Source organism: Carassius auratus, chromosome 19 (genome assembly GCF_003368295.1).
Source record: "Carassius auratus strain Wakin chromosome 19, ASM336829v1, whole genome shotgun sequence".
Taxonomy (NCBI): Eukaryota; Metazoa; Chordata; class Actinopteri; order Cypriniformes; family Cyprinidae; genus Carassius; species Carassius auratus.
This window is the reverse complement of record NC_039261.1, coordinates 23,852,869-23,873,135: the sequence shown is the minus strand read 5'-3', so window position 1 is coordinate 23,873,135 and position 20,267 is coordinate 23,852,869. Positions and strand designations below refer to the sequence as shown.

General features: G+C 38.6%; 1 protein-coding gene across 1 annotated transcript; it reads right to left on the bottom strand.

Annotated features, from left to right (window-relative positions):
• Nucleotides 1–2,598: 2,598 nt before the first annotated feature.
• Nucleotides 2,599–12,935, bottom strand: LOC113119888 (keratin, type I cytoskeletal 13-like). The gene is made up of 9 exons (XM_026289602.1): nt 12,388–12,935; nt 12,211–12,293; nt 11,828–11,954; nt 4,845–4,874; nt 4,468–4,629; nt 4,088–4,213; nt 3,812–3,886; nt 3,524–3,672; nt 2,599–2,802 (listed from the first exon to the last, which is right to left on the bottom strand). Exons 1-9 carry the CDS (start codon nt 12,901–12,903, stop codon nt 2,658–2,660), a joined length of 1,413 nt encoding a protein of 470 aa, XP_026145387.1. The 5' UTR covers nt 12,904–12,935; the 3' UTR covers nt 2,599–2,657.
• Between the last annotated feature and the right edge of the window lie 7,332 nt (nt 12,936–20,267).

Here is a 20,267-nt window from a genome sequence, read left to right as displayed (position 1 = left end):
ATAATACTATATATCAATATATTTCTAGCTTATTATACAAAACTAATAAGAACAAATCGGCAGATTAGAATGATTTCTGGAGGACCATGTGACACTGAAGACTGGAGTAAAGATGCATTGCATCAAATAAATTAAATGCATTTTAAAATTGTAATTATCAAAAATGAATTAGGCCTATTTTTTCTCAAAAGTAAATGCATCTTGTTTTTAAGATTTTAGATTAAATTATTTTATATTTTTTATATTTATTATTATTATTATTTTCGAACATAGAACACACGATGGTTTTGCAATCCAAAACAATGTTTTATTTCACAATAGACATTTTCTCCGCTGCTTTTTGTCTGACATTGTTTAAAGATGCAACGGTTGTTGAAATGTTTTAGAAATGAATCCTGTGCAGAGAACCCTGCAGCACAGTGGTTTTCATCCTACAAACATGCGAGTTTAAAGACTTGTTTCCATTAGTAACAATTATTTTCAACAGGACCTTTCATCGCTGCCTTCACAGGTGTGTTACCACAAAAATGAATTCTGCTTACTGACCAGACCACGTTTCTTTTATGGGCTTGGCTGGGCTGGGCTGAAAACACTTGACATTTGCGGTTTCCAGATGTATAGCAGCATTATGATGGAAAGGTGAGGTTCTGCACAGCAAGTTCAACGGAACAATAACTAGATTTGTTTGTTTGCCTTTTGTTTATTTTGGTAGTGAGTGAAATATCTTTCATTCCAGTTTGACCTTTTAGGTACTTTTGCAACATAGCAGAAAGTCATTTGTCAGGATTGTGCAATGCTTACTGCTTTTTCAGTCTACACAATTAAACACAATGATACTGACCCTATGCTACATTATCCAATATCTTTTTCATCTTATCTTATTATCTTTGGACCACTGAATTGGACTCACTGCAGTCGGTTTGATTAATATTATAACTTTAGTGTAGTCCGTTTGAACGTTTTAGTCAATGCTGTGACTTATCGTGAGTAATTGTGATGGGTGTGACTTACTGCTAATAATTCAGTAGAAACAGTTATTAATATGATTGCTTCATAGAGTCAATGTGAGCACTGTGAAATAGCATATTTTGTTTTCCAGTTAAAATATCTGAAAACCTTTCAAACAAGATGTAATTGATGCAAGTTTTAGTGAAACTATGCAAGGTATTGACTTGTTTTCACAGAGTGCATCTTGAATGTGATTTATTTTTATCGTATTTTTCTGTTTGTAACTCATTTATATTTTAAGAAATGAACACAATAAGCTTGCAAAATGTTGAATCAATAAGTGTAGCTTGTTTTAGGAGTTTTTATGTGATTTTAAGTGGAAAACATTTTTAAAAAGACAATTTAAAAAGTCATTTCTATTAAATGAAATTTTATGAAAGACATTTTCAAAAAAGGCAGGATTAGGCATGCATAATTACATCTATAAACCGTGCTGGTTGTTGGTGGTTTGATGCTGGATTAACTAGTTGACACAAGAAGTCAAGGTTGGCTGGTTAGCATGGTCATGTTTGAGTGTAGTGCATTCTGTGGACAAAAGGCATATTTCTCTATAGATGGCCATTCAGAAGTAGCTGTGTATCGTGATGACATGTTTTGCAAGCAACATGTAAATCAAATATTTTGATATATTATAGTTGATGTTTATCCTTGGCAGAGTTAAAGAATTCCCCAAGTGAAAATTGGCTTAAAATGAACTCACCCTCGGGCCATCCAATGTGTAAATGTGTTTGTTATTTCTTTGGAAGAGATCTTGAGAAATTTAGCATTATATCACTTTCTCACTAATGGATCCTCTGCAGTGAATGGGTGCCGTCAGAATGAGAGTCCAAACAGCTGATAAAAACATTACAATAATCCACAAGTAATCCTGATCCCAATCCAGCAATTAATATATCGTGAAGTGAAAACTACATGTTTGTAAGAAATGTCTTTAGGGCATTTTTTATTTTATGTCTTTTGGCCAAAATACGAGTCAATAATCCATAACAATTCTTCAGTCACCCTCCAGTAAAAAAAAGTCCTGCCTGTTCTTACACGTCAAAGTCCACCAGCAAAACAGATTTGGACTGTTTTCACTTGTAAATGCTGCTTGATCTGTGTATTTTCCTCCTGAATCAGACAAGACAACTTTTTTTTTCACTGGAGAAAGCAACATTATGGATAAAGAAATTTGACTGGAAGCAACAGTTTAAAGCTAAGACGTATTAATGATAGATTTGTTTCTTACAAACATGCAGCTGTTCACTTCACAAGATGTTAACAAAGTCGTGCAAATTACATGGATTTTTGTGATGTTTTATCAGCTGTTTGGACTCTCATTCTGATGGCACCCATTCACCCATCCATTGGTCAACAAAGCAAATTTCTCCAAATCTCTTTCGTTCTTGGATGGTTTTATTTAGTACATGTTTGTTCTTGAGTGCACTATACTTTTATTGTGCCAGTGTTAATATACCCTTTTTGGATCTCTGGTCATTTAAACTGAAACATCTCTAAATTGCATCCATATACAATTGATGACATAACCATTCAAATTGAGTCTTTCACATCAGTTTTATTGTTGTAAATATTCAAACACAACCACCATATTCTGATAGCATGAGTGGAGCTAAAGGTCTGTTCTCCAACCAGCACGTGTCTGGTGGGCTTCACTTAACAAGGGTTGTTGAAGAGGAAGAAACCACCGTCCCATCATCAACCACCTCTTCCACCAGAGTGATCACTGCTGCTTTGGTGGTAGTGATCGAGCTGGAGGAGGAGCTGGAGCCAGATCCAGAGCCAGAGATTATGAGGCTGTTTAGAAGCAAGAATACCCAACCAGTTAAACCTGTAAAGCTCGATTTGTACTACAATTGTGGTCTTTCGAGCTTTAAACCACAAACTTCCACAGAACCCCAAACTTTTCCTTTTTTAAATATAAAGGGCGTTTTCACGGCAATGGCATTTAAAAAATATTTTTATATCTCAAAAACCTTTAAGCGAACAGTACCTAGAAGAACCTTAGTGTGAAGGACATTTTAATAATCTAAAGAAACTTTTTATGGAATGGAAATGTTTCAATGACAATAGAGAAACCTTTATTTTTATCTACACTACTGCCCAGATGTTTGGGTTCAGTAAGATTTGTTTTAAAGAAATTAACACTTCTATTCAGCAAGGATGCATTAATTTTTTTTTTTTTTTAAGTAACAGTGAAGACATTTATATTATTGTCACAGAAGAGTTTAAACAAATGCTGTTCTTTTGAACTTTGAATTTATCAATCCTGAAAAAAGTCTCACGGTTTCCTCAAAAATCTATCAGTAGTGCAATAAATATCTATGTAGGTATACAGGGTTTATTGCATGGGTCTGCAATTATAGTTATTTATAATATAAAAAAATTAGTTCAATAAAAAGTTTTTTTTTTTTTTGTAGAGCATAGCAGGAAAATAATGTTTCTCAGTCTGCATATTTGCAAGAATATTCCAACTTATGGAGCAGAGCATGCAAACTAGATGTAGTCTGTGATTTACCTGCCGCTGGCTTCTGCATCCAGAAGTCTCCTGTACTCTGCAATCTCCAGCTCCAGTCTGGTCTTGATGTCCAGAAGCATCTGGTACTCCTGACTTTGGCGATCCAGATCGCCACGAAGCTGCACCAATTGACCCTCCATTCCACTCACCTACAAGCCCGAGGGAAGAAGACAGAATTTTTAACCCTGGCATAGGAGGTCATTTGAAGTCTTGTTAGTGGTTGGCTACAGTAAGAGATCTGTCTGTGAGATGTATGAGATTGTCAGCCTTATGCTCAGGACCGCTCACCTGTGCCTGATAGCCGGACAGCTGCAGGGCGTAGCGATTCTGAGTCTCACCCAGGGTGCCTTCCATGGATGATTTCTGTGAGGTAAGGATAATGAGAGAAAGGTATGTTAGCAATGACCAAAACTAAAGACATCTTAAAACATTTCCTAACCAGAAAGAGTCCAAATACATTTTCTTAAATGTAACTATGAATTATTTGGCTCGAAATTGGGTTTTTAAAGTGAATGCCAGTTAATTTGATAGTTGTTGTTGTTTCACAAGTCTACACATACTAACCATGGAAAGGAGAGACTGAAGCTCAATCTCCAGGGACTGTACTGTGCTCTTCACTGTGTTGACCTCAGTTTTCGAAGTCTGCAAGGTCTCTGTGCTTGTTACAACCTCTTGTTTCAAGGTCTCAGACTGCGAAAGAAGTGTTTTAAAACAATAGTTTAATTTAATACATGCATAAGTCCATCACAGGGTTAGCTGTGTCTAGACTTAAGGGACATACACAAATCATCTTTGCAAGAACTGATCGATCATTTTCTAACTTGTTTTAATTGAGTAGATGTTTTCCCTTTCTATCGTGAACTATTGTTATTTTATTTCCAACATTTTAAGGTGGGCTCTGCATATGACTTTGTGTTTGTTATCAAGTTCTGGACTGAACCAACCTTCTGCTGGAACCAGCCTTCAAGGTCTCTCTGGCTCTTGGATACGACAGTCTCGTAGTGCTCACGCATCTCAGCTATAATTTTGGTCAGGTCTTCCTGCGGTGCTGCATCAACCTCCACGTTGATCTGTCCACTCATCTGACCACGAGAGGTCAGGAGGTCCTGAAGATACATCATATATGATTTCATCACAAATGTCCATCTTAAAATATCTTCTCCTCATCACCTGTTCATTCTTGCCTTCAGGCATCATGGAACTGAAATATGTTACAAAACAGTGACATCTAGAGCTTAAAGCTGTAAAACACCTGTGTGACCTGACCTCTTATTTAAAAGCAATTCTTAGCATAATCTGAAGGTTTTCAATGATTTACTACCTCCTCATGATTCTTCTTCATGTAGACCAGCTCCTCTGTAAAGGCTTTCCAATGCCGTTGCCGTTGATGATAGGAGAAAGCAAGTTTGGTACGCGTACAAACAGAGTCCATGCAGAGGGTTATAGATGCATAAAAATGTCTAATTTATTCGTGAACTCATTATACATAATCTCAACTTCATGTGACCTCTCATTTTCTTCCAATGTACACACAAAGGCCATACCTAATGAACAGCATACAAATAAGAATCCACTTTCCAAGCTACTCTGTCGTGCGGTCAAAAACTGTTTGCCTCTCAACCACCAACGCGCTCCACATGTTGCTCAGGTGCTCTAATTAAACCTAGCCACAGCACCACCCAGTGGACAAAAACTTTACCATACCCAAAAATGGCTCCTACACACCGGCCCCTTAATTGATTATGACATTTTGACATAACAATTACAAATTCCTACAAAATGGAGCCATGCATACAAATTCAAACTTTGTACCAATGTCTTTAGAGGACAATAAAACACTCAAAATATTGAATGCCCTAATTTAATCTGCTTCTAATAAAAGGCAAAGCTTGCTAATTGGACGTTCTAAGATGTTACTTTTAGTTTGAACTTTTGCTGAACGTACCAAGCCCTTATTGTCAGGGTAGGTCTCCACAACTCTTCCAAGTAGCCATGAACCCCGTGGTGCTGTAGCATTAGCAATAATCACAATGTCTCCAGGAGAAAAACTTCTTCGTTCTTTATTCCACTTTTGTCGCTTTTGCAACAAGGGTAAGTATTCCTGTACCCATCGTTTCCAAAGAGATTGGAAATATATTGCACCTGTCTCCATCTCTTTTTGGCATACAGATCTGATCTTTCAAACAACCCAGGTGGTAACGCAGGATTTTCTCTCATAAGCAGGATGTGATTTGGCGTAAGGGCTTCCAAATCACTAGGATCATTGGATAGTTTAGAGATCGGACGATCGTTCAAAATAGCTTCCACTTCACACAAGACAGTCTGCAGAGCTTCGTCATCCAATGTTTGTTGCCGAAGAACTGCACAAAGAATTTTTCTCACCATTCAAATTATGCGCTCCCATACTCCACCGAAATGAGAGCCTGTAGGAGGATTGAAGCTCCATTGAACTCCCTTCTGCCTTAAGGCCCTTTGAACCTTTTCATTGTTTAATGCAGTGAGAGCCTGCTTTAACTCCCGCTCAGCTCCGATGAAATTTGTCCCATTATCAGACCTCATGTGATTTCTGCCACTATGACCCAACTCTTCATGAATATCTCGAAGTATGAGATGTGACACATGCTGATCTTAAGACAACAAGATGGGATGTTTTAGTTCAATTGGCATAGCTGACTTGCCAAGTCTTCCCCCCACTAGCAACAATCCATCACACAACACAGGATCCAGACTATAAACATTACTGTTTCTTTTAACACCAACGTTTCTACCCTTGAGCTCAGCAATTTCCTCTTGGAATTGTTCCTGTTGACATAAACGAATTATGCTATTCTCAGCCATAGAAAGATCCTCCACAGTCAAACTTTGTCTGCCCAGAGATGCTTTAAACTCCTGTAACCTTACATCCACAGCAACACTGTCAATCTGTTCCAAAGATAGCTCCTTTCGTTTACGTCTCAGCTCCATCAGAAGTTTCTGCAGTTTCAAATACCAAGCAACTGCAACTTTCAAACGTTTCCATTCTGAGAAAAAATGAATAAGTTGACTTGTGGCATTCTGTCCATTCTGTAAAACCACAGCATTGACTTTCAACCTTTTAATCTCAGGGTCATCAGTCGATATCAGATCACTTGTTGGAAAGTATGTATCACTTGGCTTCCAGAGAAAACTGGGACCATCAATCCATCGGGTATTGCTCAGAAAATCTTTTGCTTTCAAACCACGAGATGCATCATCTGCTGGATTTTCTTTAGTGGGCACGTATCGCCACTGTTGAGGTTGTGTATTGTCTCTTATATAGGACACCCTATTAGCAACGAATGTATGAAACCGTTTGTCTTCATTCTTGATGTAATTAAGGACAGTCATGCTATCAGTCCAAAAGACAGAATCTTCCAATGAAGTTTGCAGTTCCCTCTTTAGCATGATGTCAACCTTAACAGCAAGTACAGCCGCTGTAAGTTCCAAACGAGGTATGGTCACTGGTTTCAGTGGTGTTACTCTAGCCTTGCCCAGCAAGAAAGCCACGTGTACCTGGTTTACACTATTCTGGAATTTAATATATGAAACTGTGCCATATCCATCTTCGCAAGCATCAGCGAAGTGATGTAAACAAGCGTGGGAAGGCAATTCAAATTCCAAAGGTTTAAAACATCGGTTCACCTGGAATCCAGCTATTCCGTCCAATTCCAGAATCCAATTATTCCATTTCTTCTGGTGGATTGATGGTATAGTGTCATCCCAGCCCAAGTCCTGTCTACACAACTCCTGCAAAAGTACTTTAGCAGGCAGAAGAAGTGGTGCCAGAAAGCCCAAGGGATCATAGACTGAGCTTACCACCGATAAAATGCCTCTCCTAGTGCATGGTTGATTTTTTAATGAAGTCTTGAATTGAAAGGTATCGGTTTCCACACTCCACTGAAGACCTAAAGCTCTCTCAACAGGCAATTTATCTCGATCCAGATCTAGCTGCTGTATATCCTTAGCTCGGTGTTCCTCAGGAACTGACTGCAACACTTTGCGACTGTTGCTGATCCATTTTGTTAAACAGAAACCTCCCTTTTGACAGAGAGCAGTTAGATTTGGAACCATAGAGATGGCCACTTCCTCATAAGAGACACTCTTCAGACAGTCATCTACATAAAAGTTATTGTTGATAGTGTCAATTACCTCAGCTGGAAAGTCTGCTTGATTGTCCTTTGCAGTCTGTCTCAAGGCATAACAAGCACAGCTTGGAGAAGACACCGCTCCAAAAAGATGAACTGTCATCCTAAATACAATGGGCTCTCTTGTCAAATTTCCATCAGGCCACCACAAGAACCGAAGAAAATCCACCTCTTCTTCAGCCACTTTAACTTGATAAAACATTGCTTCAATGTCAGCCATGAAGGCTACTGGCTCTTGCCTGAATCTCATCAGCACACCTACCAAAGAATTGGTAAGGTTAGGGCCTTGCAACAATTGACTATTAAGTGAGGTTCCTTTGTATGTTGCCCCACAGTCAAACACAACTCTCAGTGATCCCTTCTTGGGATGAAACACCCCATGATGAGGAATGTACCAAACTTTGCCATCCTCACGATCTAGTTGGTGAGATGGTACCTCCTCTGCATAACCTTTAAGGACAACATCAGCAAGAAAATGAGAGTACTTTTCATGAAACCCTTTGTTTCTTTCCAGTTTCCTTTTCAGGCCATTTAATCGTTGCCTAGCGACACAGAAGTTGTCAGGTAACGTGACATTACCAGTCTTGAATGGCAACTGTAGGCTATAATGTCCATCCTGGAGCATGACAGTGCGGTTCATTATGTCCACAAACCGAAGATCTTCCCTTGACATTTCTTCTTTATCAGCAGTTCTTTCGCTGAAATCATAATTGAACTGATTATTGAGCAACTCCTCCAATTTAACAACAGAAATTCTGTTAACAGTAACCGCAGAATGCCCAGCTTCATTCTTGTGGTCCCCATTTTCCTCCAAAGTCCCATTAACAACCCATCCCAGTAGGGTTTTAATGGCAAATGGCCCATTACCATGACTGTTTATAATTTCATATGGCTCAATCACATTAGCTGCATTAGTTCCAATCAATAAATCAACACCTGCTTGAATGTGTGGTATCTTAACCTTATTCAAGTATGACCATTTGGATAACTCCTCCTGAGTAATGATATTTCCAGAGTCAACAGGCATGTTCTGCTGCGTATATACAGCAGGAAGAGGGAAGAAATGGTTAGTATCTATTCCACTGATTTCCAGTCCATCAATAACATTACAGGAGACAGACCTTTCCTGACCCATGGTACGAAGAAGAATGTTGACCCTCTTTCCGTTCAACTTCAACACTTCCATTAGATGTTCTGAACAAAAAGTAGCGGAGCTTCCCGGGTCCAGAAAAGCATAGGTATGTATCACGTTGTTACCTTTTATAGCTTTCACCTGAACTGGTAAGATTGGCATTAAACTCCTCTCGTTACCGGCCCCTGTATGAACACAAGTTTTAGCAGACACTATGTTACACCTTTCCTCCAACTGTTTCCCAGTTACTTCCTTACGATATATATGCAGGATAGTTGGATGCACTTCTCCACAAACATCACAAATCAAACGATTGTCACATTCCTTACTCACATGTCCCGTCTTTAGACAACCAAAACAAATTCCCTTGGATTTCAAGAATTCAATCTTTTCTCGTTGAGTCTTCCTCTTCAAAGCAAAACATCTTTCCAATGGATGTTGATTTGAACAGAACAAACAGTTTCCATTAGACTTAGATAAAGAGCAGTGTCTTTGCTGTATTGACCCAGTGTCAGTCTTAGTTGGAATTGAAACAGCAACATCAGTGGCAAAACTATTCCCTCTAAAAGTCTTGCGCACTTGGGATTTGAATTTACCTGTGCCCTGTTTGTCCTGGATATCTCCAAACACAGGATCAGATGCCACCTTGACCTGTTTTTCAATAAACTCAACAATGTGAGAGAATTTTGCTCTGCCTTGACTGGACTCCATAATCTCACAAGCCTGAGCCCTCCACTGCTCTCTCAGCTTGTAAGGTAACTTTGTTACAACAATCTTCATGTTGCTAGGCATGTTAAGTTCTTGCATGTATGTAAGTTCATCCATAGTATTGCAACATGTACGCAAAAACAAAGCATAAGCCTGTAATCCTTGCACATCCTCTGCCCTTACAGTGGGCCAGCCCAAAGCTTTCTCAAGATAGGCAGTAGATACCTTGAATTCATTACCAAAATGTTCTTTTAGTAATCTTTTGGCCAATACATAGCCTCTGTCTGGGTTCATATGCTGGCAACTACGGACCAGATCTTTAGGCTGCCCCCTTGTGAACTGCTCAAGAAAATACAAACGATCCTTTTCATTTTCAGTTTTCTCTTCAATGCCATGTTCAAACGCTCTCATAAATGCAATATACTGCAATGGGTCACCATCAAAAACTGGGATCTCTCTTTTTGGTAGAATACGAGGATTTCCTTGCTGTTGAATGAGATAAGATGTTAATTCTTCTTGTCTTTTTAAGACTTCAAGCAGTGGATCACCATGAGGAGGAAGAACATGTGACATTTGATCAACTCCCATATTGCTTTGTTGCACTTGAGCAGAATATTGGAAATCAGACTGTTGAGCAGTGTGGAATATTTGTTGATTTCTCCATCCTTTCCTTTGATTCTCTGTTATGACTTGAGATGCAGAGACATCAGCTGCTCCAGCTATATTTATTGGCATTGAACTCACTGGTACGTATTTATTTGCATTGGGATTAAGACCCTTTGGCCGAGAAGTTGTATTAATCTCACTTGATTTTGACCTTGAATTACGTGAACATTTGCTTTGATTATCAGACCTCTGCAACACAGCGATCTTTGCAGCTGAAGCTGCTATTTGAGCATCCAACTCCAATTGTTCCTTTTTCTGTCTCAAATCCTCCTCCTGAGCTTCAATTGCATGCTTGGCCTTCAATGCAGCAGCTTGTGCCATAAGTGCAGCCTTTTCTGCCTCTGCTTGAATGCATGTAGATGATATAGATGAACTGCGGTGTGAGCTGCGTTTACTACGTTTAGAGGTAGCATGAGACACGTTTGAGACACTATCTCCAGGACCAACATCACTACAAACTTCAGCCACTTCAGAGCTTTTCTGACCTTTTTCTGTATCTGATAACCATTTGTTCACCCGTTCAATTAACTCATTATTTGGTATCATTTTGGCTTTAAACCATATTTCATGTTTTTCAGCTTCATCAACAGGTAAGATAACCAACAGTGACTCATGTGCTTCTGTAGCCTCTGAACATAACCTCATAAACTCTTCAAAAGGCAATCGTACCTCAGGTTCATATTCTTTGTTTTCATGGATTAACCTGTTAATTGACTCAATTAATTTCTGAGCCTTGTTTAATTTAGCCTTTCTTAATTTTTGCAAAGTGTCAAGTTTTTCCATTAAAGCCTTAGCTGTTAATTTAACAGTCCTTTTCTCTTTTTCAGACTCATTTTCAACATTAGGCATGTCTTGTTTTGACTCATTAAACCCCTTAACATTCATAGACGTTTCATTTTCCATTTTACAAACAATTGTGAACAAACATACAATTCAAATACACAAACAGTGTTCGTCAGGCTTTGGCAACCAATGCATTGGAATTACGCAAATGTGTGCACACAATTTCACATGGCCATGTTAATGCTGAAACAACGTACCTATGATCCAATGATCAGCCCTTTAACAGCCAGATGAGCGTGCAGCGTAAATCCAACGACGAAATCAGCAAGGGGAAAATATAATCCAAACTATATGTTAACGAGACGATCCTCACATGCAGAAACACAAAGACTTTATCCAAACAGCCTCCCTCTGTCCATCGAAACAAACGTGTTGACTTTTACTCCAGATGATCTCCTGTTTCCAATGAAGCACAGTTTTTGACTTTGAGTAAAGGCTTTCCAATGCCGTTGCCGTTGATGATAGGAGAAAGCAAGTTTGGTACGCGTACAAACAGAGTCCATGCAGAGGGTTATAGATGCATAAAAATGTCTAATTTATTCGTGAACTCATTATACATAATCTCAACTTCATGTGACCTCTCATTTTCTTCCAATGTACACACAAAGGCCATACCTAATGAACAGCATACAAATAAGAATCCACTTTCCAAGCTACTCTGTCGTGCGGTCAAAAACTGTTTGCCTCTCAACCACCAACGCGCTCCACATGTTGCTCAGGTGCTCTAATTAAACCTAGCCACAGCACCACCCAGTGGACAAAAACTTTACCATACCCAAAAATGGCTCCTACATCCTCAGTGAGCCCTTCGATCTGCAGGTTGAGGTCTTTTTGACTCATGGTGAGCTCACTAAGAACAATCTTCAACCCTGCAATGTCTGCCTCCACAGACTGACGCATTGCCAGCTCGTTCTCATATCTGTCCAATAGAAAAGGAACATTATACAAAAGAACCGGTGACAGAATTTTTATTTTGGGGTAAACTGTCTCTTTAAAAGATCATTTGGTGTGACTTATGGATTGTTAACATTACTTTCATCGTTAATAATGTAAAAATGTGTATAATGTATCACATTACCCAAAAGCTGATTTGCAAATTAGTTAAGCAGTTATTTGCTGTTGTTTTTATATAATTTCTGTACATTTCCACAGCAAGTACTCTATACAAATATTACTTTATTCTGAAGTCATCTGCAGCCAAGCTTGCATTGTCAATGCTGAGGTGGACTGTGTTCTTTTCCTGAATGGCGCTCAGGATCTGCAAAAAAAATTAATTTTAATGACGTAATTAAGATTATTAGGTTATGCAATTTTCTTATAGCAGTAACCACAAAGTATCAAGCTAGACCTACTTTAGCCTGGAGGTCACCGATGGTAGCTTCGAAGGCAGAGAAGTTATGAGTGGAGCCAGTAGGAGAGATTCTGTTTTCAAGGAACTGGCGTATCTTCAGCTCAAGGTCTGCATTGGCCTTTTCAAGGGAGCGGACCGTCTCCAGGTAAGCAGCCAGACGGTCGTTGAGATTCTGCATGCAGAACTTTTCGTTGCCAATGACGCTGTCGTCTGCACCTCCACCGACGCTGAATCCTCCTCCAGCTGCAGCACCACCAAATCCCCCGCCGAATCCTCCACCAGCGCCTCCTCCGACACCAAATCCACCTCCAAAGCCAAAGCCGCTTCCTGAGCCTGCTGAGGACATGGAGCGAGAGGCACTGGAGGTGCGGACCCCTGAACCTCCTGCGCCTCCGTACACACTTCCAGCCCTCATGGTGTTGATGCGGCCACCTCCTCCACCTGCAGAAGAGAAGCGTGAGGAGCCCATCGAGGACCTGCTGGAAACGAAGCTGCCGCTGGAGAAGGTGGTAGCCATGTGGACAGGGGTTTACTCTGCTCTGGCTGGAGAGTGAGTGCAATAGAGCAACTCAGGGTCCTTATATATGCTGGTAGCTGACAAAGAAGGACATACTGACCTTATTTTCTCATCAAAAAACTTGCTGATGGCAAGGAATTCTGTCAGCTTAAATCACCTGGAGTTGAAAGGTGATGCTGAGAAGTAAGATTGGTTGATTGATCTTACCCTCAAGTGATTGAGATAGATGCTCGCATTCCCCCTGTAAACCTTACCTCATAAAAGCAGTTCTGTACATGTTCAAACTTTTATGGAGGTTGCTTGTTTTCCCACTGCTGGTTATACTGTAGTAAAGCCTCTTATGCTCTAAAAACCTTGAATATTCAATATCACCTTTATTTGCCAATAACTAACTCTAATGATTCACTCATTTCAATATATTACATTTAAAACCCGTGGCACAAAACCTTCAATGCAGAATATGAACACCAGTTGCATCATATAAGTGGTGTAAATGTGTAGGAAGAAGCATGTTTTCCTGCAAAAAAGAGGTATGCTGATCTCATGTCAATTAAGATTCACCTAAAGCAACATATTACATAAGAATTTTTACTAAAGAGTGGATTCTTGTTTGAAAGATCTCGTGTTTGTGCATGCATCTGTGTGCAGAGCAGCAGAATGTTTCCCACCGAGTTCAGTTTAACCTTAAATTCCTCCCTTAGGCTGTCGAGCTGAAGAACAGATCTCTATTATCAAGGGATTCATGATACATTTTATTAGTTCTCATACTGTAAAATTTAACATCAGGTTTTTATTTTTATTTTTTTTTTAAATTCAAATCCTCCTTTAAAAAACTTTTACAATTAGGCTAATAATTATTATAGGTATACTATGTGTAATATAAATGCGTGTTTCCTGTGATGGATTGGCAATCTCTATTTGCAGCCCATGTTGGAAGACACTAAAGAATCCCTGCAGAGTACGATTTAGAAAATAGATGTTTAATATAATAAAAATATTTGAATTGAATTGAATTAATTATACAGTGCACCCAAATTGTAAAACTTAAATTCAGACTATTTAGTAAATATAATACTTAAAAGAAATAAATACACCATTCTTAATATTTATACCCAATTTCATATTCATTAATTGGCATAGAAAGTATCACCGAGTTTCAAAATGTAGAGTTCAGCCCACTTGAGCTGCAGGAATTTACAGTGTCTGACTGCTCTCTATTTTTCTTATGATCAACAAGTCATAAAGTCCGTTTAGAAGCTCCATGTTCCATTATAAACTGCAGTGTTGTCTGAATTCTGAGTGATTCAATTAATTCTTCCAAATATGGTTGTAGCCACAATGCACTCTTTATTGTTTCCAACAATCAAACTATAGGAATGCTATAGCTATCAATAAGCAGAAAGTTTACTATTTTAAAGTAATTCAAAGTTTAAAAACAATGGTACTAGTCTAATCACGTTTTTCATAAATCCAAGAAAACCAAGCTTGTATAAATTTTACAAGATGCCTTAATCTCAGTAGTAGCCTACAGATACATGTAACTTAATACAATAAACGAGTCGCATAAAATAAAAATTCGCTTGTCAGAATACCATAATAGTGCGTTTTAGTGCAGTTTAGAGAAATGTAGGTCAAATCTCTGGAAGCATAATTTGTTTACTCGACCACAAGAGCGCGCGCGCCTGACAGGAATGGCGGTTATTTCTGAGGGAGAGTTTTCAGCGAGGTAAAACACTTTAATAATTATATCACGAGAAATAAATAAATATAGGCTATGATTTGTTTCAACACAAAAAAATGCCTACGTAAAATTTATACGTTAAAATGCCTTGAGTATGTTTCATGGGATTAATTTGACTCACTGAAGTTAATGTTTTTAAATTAGAGATATATTGTCGAAACTCAAAAGGATATCGCTAATTTACAACAATCTTTCGAATAAAATCCTAAACTTCAGTGAGTCCATGTAAATTATTAATCCCATTCCCTAAAGCAGCAGGTGTGGCTGAAGACAGGTCTGCATGGTAAATTAGCGTTTGAGAGTTTCTCTTAATTTAAATTCTTCAAAATTTTCTTTCATTTTGCCCTAAGCATGAAGCCATTGATTGACAGAGATATATTTTATAATCCAACAGTTTTGTTTATTAATATTTGTTCGGGAATATTTCTATTTTAATGTTTGAATTATGAATGCATAGTACATTGGCCGTCACATCTGATCAGTCTATTAAGTAAAATTGGAATAATATATGTAAACTAATATATTCAGTAAACAAAAGTGGACCCTACAATATTGGCCTTAATTTTTAACTCATTTTCCTATATAAATATATACAGTGCATACCAAAAGTTTGGACAAACCTTCTCATTCAAAGAGTTTTCTTTATTTTCATGACTATGAAAATTGTAGAGTCACACTGAAGGCATCAAAACTATGAATTAACACATGTGGAATTATACACATAACAAAAAAGTGTGAAACAACTGGAAATATGTCAAATTGTAGGTTCTTCAAAGTAGCCACCTTTTGTTTTGATTACTGCTTTGCACACTCTTGGCTTATAAATGGGGTTGGGACCATCAGTTGTGTTGTGCAGAAGTCAGGTGGATACACAGCTGATAGAATTTGTATTATGGCAGGAAAAAAGCAGCTAGGTACAGGAAAATGCGTGGCCATCATTACTTTAAGAAATGAAGGTCAGTCAGTCTGGAAAATTGGGAAAACTTTGAAAGTGTCCCCAAGTGCAGTCACAAAAACCATCAAGCGCTACAAAGAAACTAGCTCAGGTCAATGGCACACGGAGTTCTAGCAGCAGACACCTCTCTAGAACAACTCTTAAGAGGAGACCGTGTGAATCAGGCCTTCATGGTAGAATATCTGCTAGGAAACCACTGCTAAACAAAGGCAACAAGCAGAAGAGACTTGTTTGGGCTAAAGAACACAAGGAATAGACCAGTGGAAATCTGTGCATTGGTCTGATGAGTCCAAATTTGAGATCTTTGGTTCCAACCACTGTGTCTTTGTGTGACGCAGAAAAGGTGAAAGGATGGACTCGCCTGGTTCCCACCATGAAGCATGGAGGAGGTGGTGTGGGGATGCTTTGCTGGTGACACTGTTGGGGATTTATTCAAAATTGAAGGCATACTGAACCAGCATGGCTACCACAGCATCTTGCAGCGGTATCCATCCGGTTTGCGTTTAGTTGAAGCATAATTTATTTTTCAACGGGACAATGACCCTAAACACACCTCCAGGCTGTGTAAGGGCTATTTGACCAAGAAAGCAAGTGATGGGGTGCTGCACCAGATGACCTGGCCTCCAGAGTCACCGGACCTGAACCCAATCGAGATGGTTTAGGGGTGAGCTGGACTGCAGAGTGAAGGCAAAAGTGCCAACAAGTGCTAAGCATCTCTGGGAAATCCTTCAAGACTGTTGAAAGACCATTTCAGGTGACTACCTCTTGAAGCTCATCAAGAGAATGCCAAGAGTGTGCAAAGCAGTAATCAAAGCAAAAGGTGGCTACTTTGAAGAACCTACAATATGACATTTTCAGTTGTTTCTCACTTTTTTTTGTTTTTTTGTTATGTATATAATTCCACATGTGTTAATTCATAGTTTTGATGCCTTCAGTGTGAATCTACAATTTTCATAGTCATGAAAATAAAGAAAACTTTTAATGAAAAAGGTGGGTCCAAACTTTTGGTCTGTACTATATTATTATATATATGTACTGGATGCATACATTTTATTACTCTTTAGGTTCCTTGCTCTATGGGTCTATCATTTCTTTTATTCCAGTGGTTCATAATGGCCAAATTTTTAATCTTGGGTAAAAAATATATATAAAAAAATTCTGAACTGAAAAGCAGTTTTCCACTTCACATGTTAGCTGGTGACACATGAAGCTTGTACAAATGTGGATGTCCAAAGTGAGTGGTTTTTGTATGTATAAAAATATAAATGACCAGTTGTTGGCATTGATTAAAAATCCATTACCTACACAAATGAACACAAAAAAGGGTTCATTTGGGGTTCTATATAGTACCACAGGGTTCTTTACTCAACTCCAAAGAACCTTTTATGCTAAAAAGGTTCTATACAAGAAAGAACCCTTTTGGCACAAAGGTTCTTTAGGCTATTATTCGTTCATATATTACATTATTCTGTAACATTTTGTATTTGTAATTAAATTATTGTTTGTAGTAACTTAATATCACATTTTAATCATGATGATTTTCGGAGAAAACTGAAATGGCACTCTTCGTGTGATATTGATTAACTACATAAAATGATATAAATATATATATTTTCTAAACCCCATATCTTGAATTTTGTGATAATTCACATGCATTCATAAATGCAGTGAAAGAATGCACTCAAAATGCACACGTGCCACGTGCACTAGTATGACTTCATCATGTAACTTTACATTAGCCTGGATGCGTGCACTTTTTAGGCACGATATGTTTAGTTTTTGAATATACTTGATACTGTTAAAAGGCACATCAGATCATTAAAACAAAAAATACGACTTTACATATCAAACTTAAACACGTGTGGAAAATGTAATTAGAACTAGCTACTAAATTAGTTAAAAATGCCTATCCATATACAGCTATGATTCGCGAACCCCAAACTGACTCAAATGATTCGCGATCCCGCTCCGAACTCCCAAACTGACTCAAATGATTCGCGAACCGCTACGAACTCCCGAACTGAAAAAAATGATTCGTGATCCCCAAACTGACTCAAATGATTCGCGAAGCCGCTCCGAACTCCCGAACTGACTCAAATGATTCGCGATCCCACTCCTAGCTCCCGAAATGACTCAAATGATTCGCGATCCCCAAACTGACTCAAATGATTCGCGAAGCCGCTACGAACTCCCGAACTGAAAAAAAATGATTCGCGATCCCCAAGCTGACTCAAATGATTCGCGAACCCGCTACGAACTCTCGAACTGACTCAAATGATTCGCGAACCCGCTACGAACTCCCAAACTGAAAAAAAAAAACATTCGCGATCCCCAAACTGACTCAAATGATTCGCGAACCCACTCCGAACTCCCGAACTCACTCAAATGATTCGCGGTCTCGCTCCGAACTTCCGAACTGACTCAAATGATTCACGAACCCGCTCCGAACTCCCGAACTGACTCAAGAGATTCGCGAACCCGCTACGAACTCCCGAACTAACTCAAACACTCTAAAAATAACCCAATTGACAACCTGCTAGGTAAATGTCATCTGACATTCACAAATTTGTAACAATGACAACCCAGCCGGCATTTCAACGTTGATTCAACGTTGAAACAACGTCAGGTACCATGGTTGAATCAACGTTGAATACGAAATCGTGACGTTGATGTACGGTTGAAATCACAACGCTGATTCACTGTTGAAATCCCGACGTTGAATAACCTTTCGATTTTGCAAATTGGATCAACGTTTAAATAACGACGTAGATTCACCGTTGAAATCGCGACGCTGTTTCACCGTCTTACCTGCATTATGGGTGAATTAGGGTCGTGCTGCAGCCCTGGGATGAAAGCTGAATGTGGTGTTGATTTTGAAAAGTTAATCAGCGTTGATAACACGACGTTGTTTCCCCGTCGTACCTTGCACCGTGTATAAATACACCTAGATCCTAGTTGGCATTTAGATCAACATGGTACATGCAAGGCTAAAAATCTAATGACTGGCAGCAATGGCTTTACAAACAACTTCAATAAACTACCACATGCTCAAAATTGTCAAACAGCAGTTTAATTTTGGAAACATACTGTATAAAACAGATGAAAATAATCCCACACTTTATTATGCAGAGTATGCATGGAGGTAATGCTAAAAACATGTAGTAGAACAATCCAAATACAATAATATTTAAAGGTTTTTGTAAAATAATTTGGCACAAAAAAGCATATTTTTTTCAGCACTTACAAGACAAACCCTTGTACCTTTATGACTGAAACCAGTGGATCTTTTATTTTGGTGGAAAACTACAGTTTCTGTCAAAAACATGTTTTAGTAATGTGTCTCATTTCAAGTTGTGCACATTTGTGCCGTGAAAATGTGTTGCACAGTACGAGCAGGGAACCTTCAACCAGTTGATTTCTAATGGGAACCCCCCCGGACTGTGTCTTCTTTACCGTGGGGAATGCAGAATGAGATTTCTACCGCAGGGCACTCTAAAATGTTAGAACCAGCAGCCTCGTGTATACAGTGTGGTTGTGCTTCGGGTGATCCTTGAAAGTGTCCCAGCGCTAGGTCCATTCTGACGCCGTCCCCTCCACTCTCTCCCACTTGTGCACTTTCTGTACCGTCCTGTATAAACATTTACATTTAATCATTTAACAGACGCTTTTATCCAAAGCGACTTACAAATGAGAAGAACAGAAGCAGTCAGGTGTACAAGCGAACAACAACAGTATACAAGTGCCATGACAAGTCTCAGTTAGTCTAGTACAGAACGCATAGCCAGGTTTTTTTTTTTTAATATGAAAGACAAGAAAAGAAGGAAAAGTGCTAGCATTAGTTGGTTAAGTTCCGGTGAAAAAGAGGAGTCTTAAAATGTTTCTTGAAAATGAGTAAAGACTCAGCAGTTCGGATTGAGATTGGGAGGTCATGCCACCAGCTGGGCATAGTCCAGGAAAAGGTCCGTGAGAGTGATTTTGAACCTCTTTGGGATGGCACCACAAGGCGTCGTTCACTTGCAGAGGGCAAACTTCTGGAGGGAACATAAGATTTAACCAGTTTGTTTAGGTATGTCCACAATGTTTCACAATAACTTTGATATTGTCAAATATATTTAACTGAAAACTGAATGCAAAATAAATCACACAATATTTTCACTTTACAGTTCAGTAACAGTGAGGTTGGAAACAAAGTGGACAACACTATTCATTAAACACTTATTCAATGTATTCAGATGAAAATTTACAATATTAACAAATTATTCACAAACAGTGTTTTCAGAGCCCCCAGTTACACTGTTTTAATCAAAACACTAGTAATACAGTGTAGTAAAACAAATAAAATCTAATTCAGTAAATCTTTAATAAACTAAGTACAATCAAAACCTATCACAAAAGGTCAAAGCATCTCTAGCAGAAGTGACAGTGCAATGTAGCAGATGAACAATTTCTTACCAATGTTTCAAGAACAAGCTGGATCCTCCATGGTTTACTGAAAAGTTCTTAAAAAGCAGGATTTCATATTATACCATTTCTTTAAACCACTGGTTCTCAAACTTTTTATACCAAGTACCACTTCAGAAAATATTTGTTATTAAATATTAAGTTGCACCATAATGACCAACATTACATTTCAGCAGCGTAGTAGACCAAACTATTCAGCTACAGGTC

Coding starts and splice junctions, on each gene's coding strand:
- LOC113119888 (XM_026289602.1), bottom strand. CDS start 12,903: ATGGCTACCACCTTCTCCAGCGGCAGCTTCGTTTCCAGCAGGTCCTCG. Junction 4,630..4,844: donor TGAAGAAGAATCATGAGGAG/GTAGTAAATCAT, acceptor ATGTATCTTCAG/GACCTCCTGACCTCTCGTGG. Junction 4,214..4,467: donor AAGGCTGGTTCCAGCAGAAG/GTTGGTTCAGTC, acceptor CTTCTTTCGCAG/TCTGAGACCTTGAAACAAGA.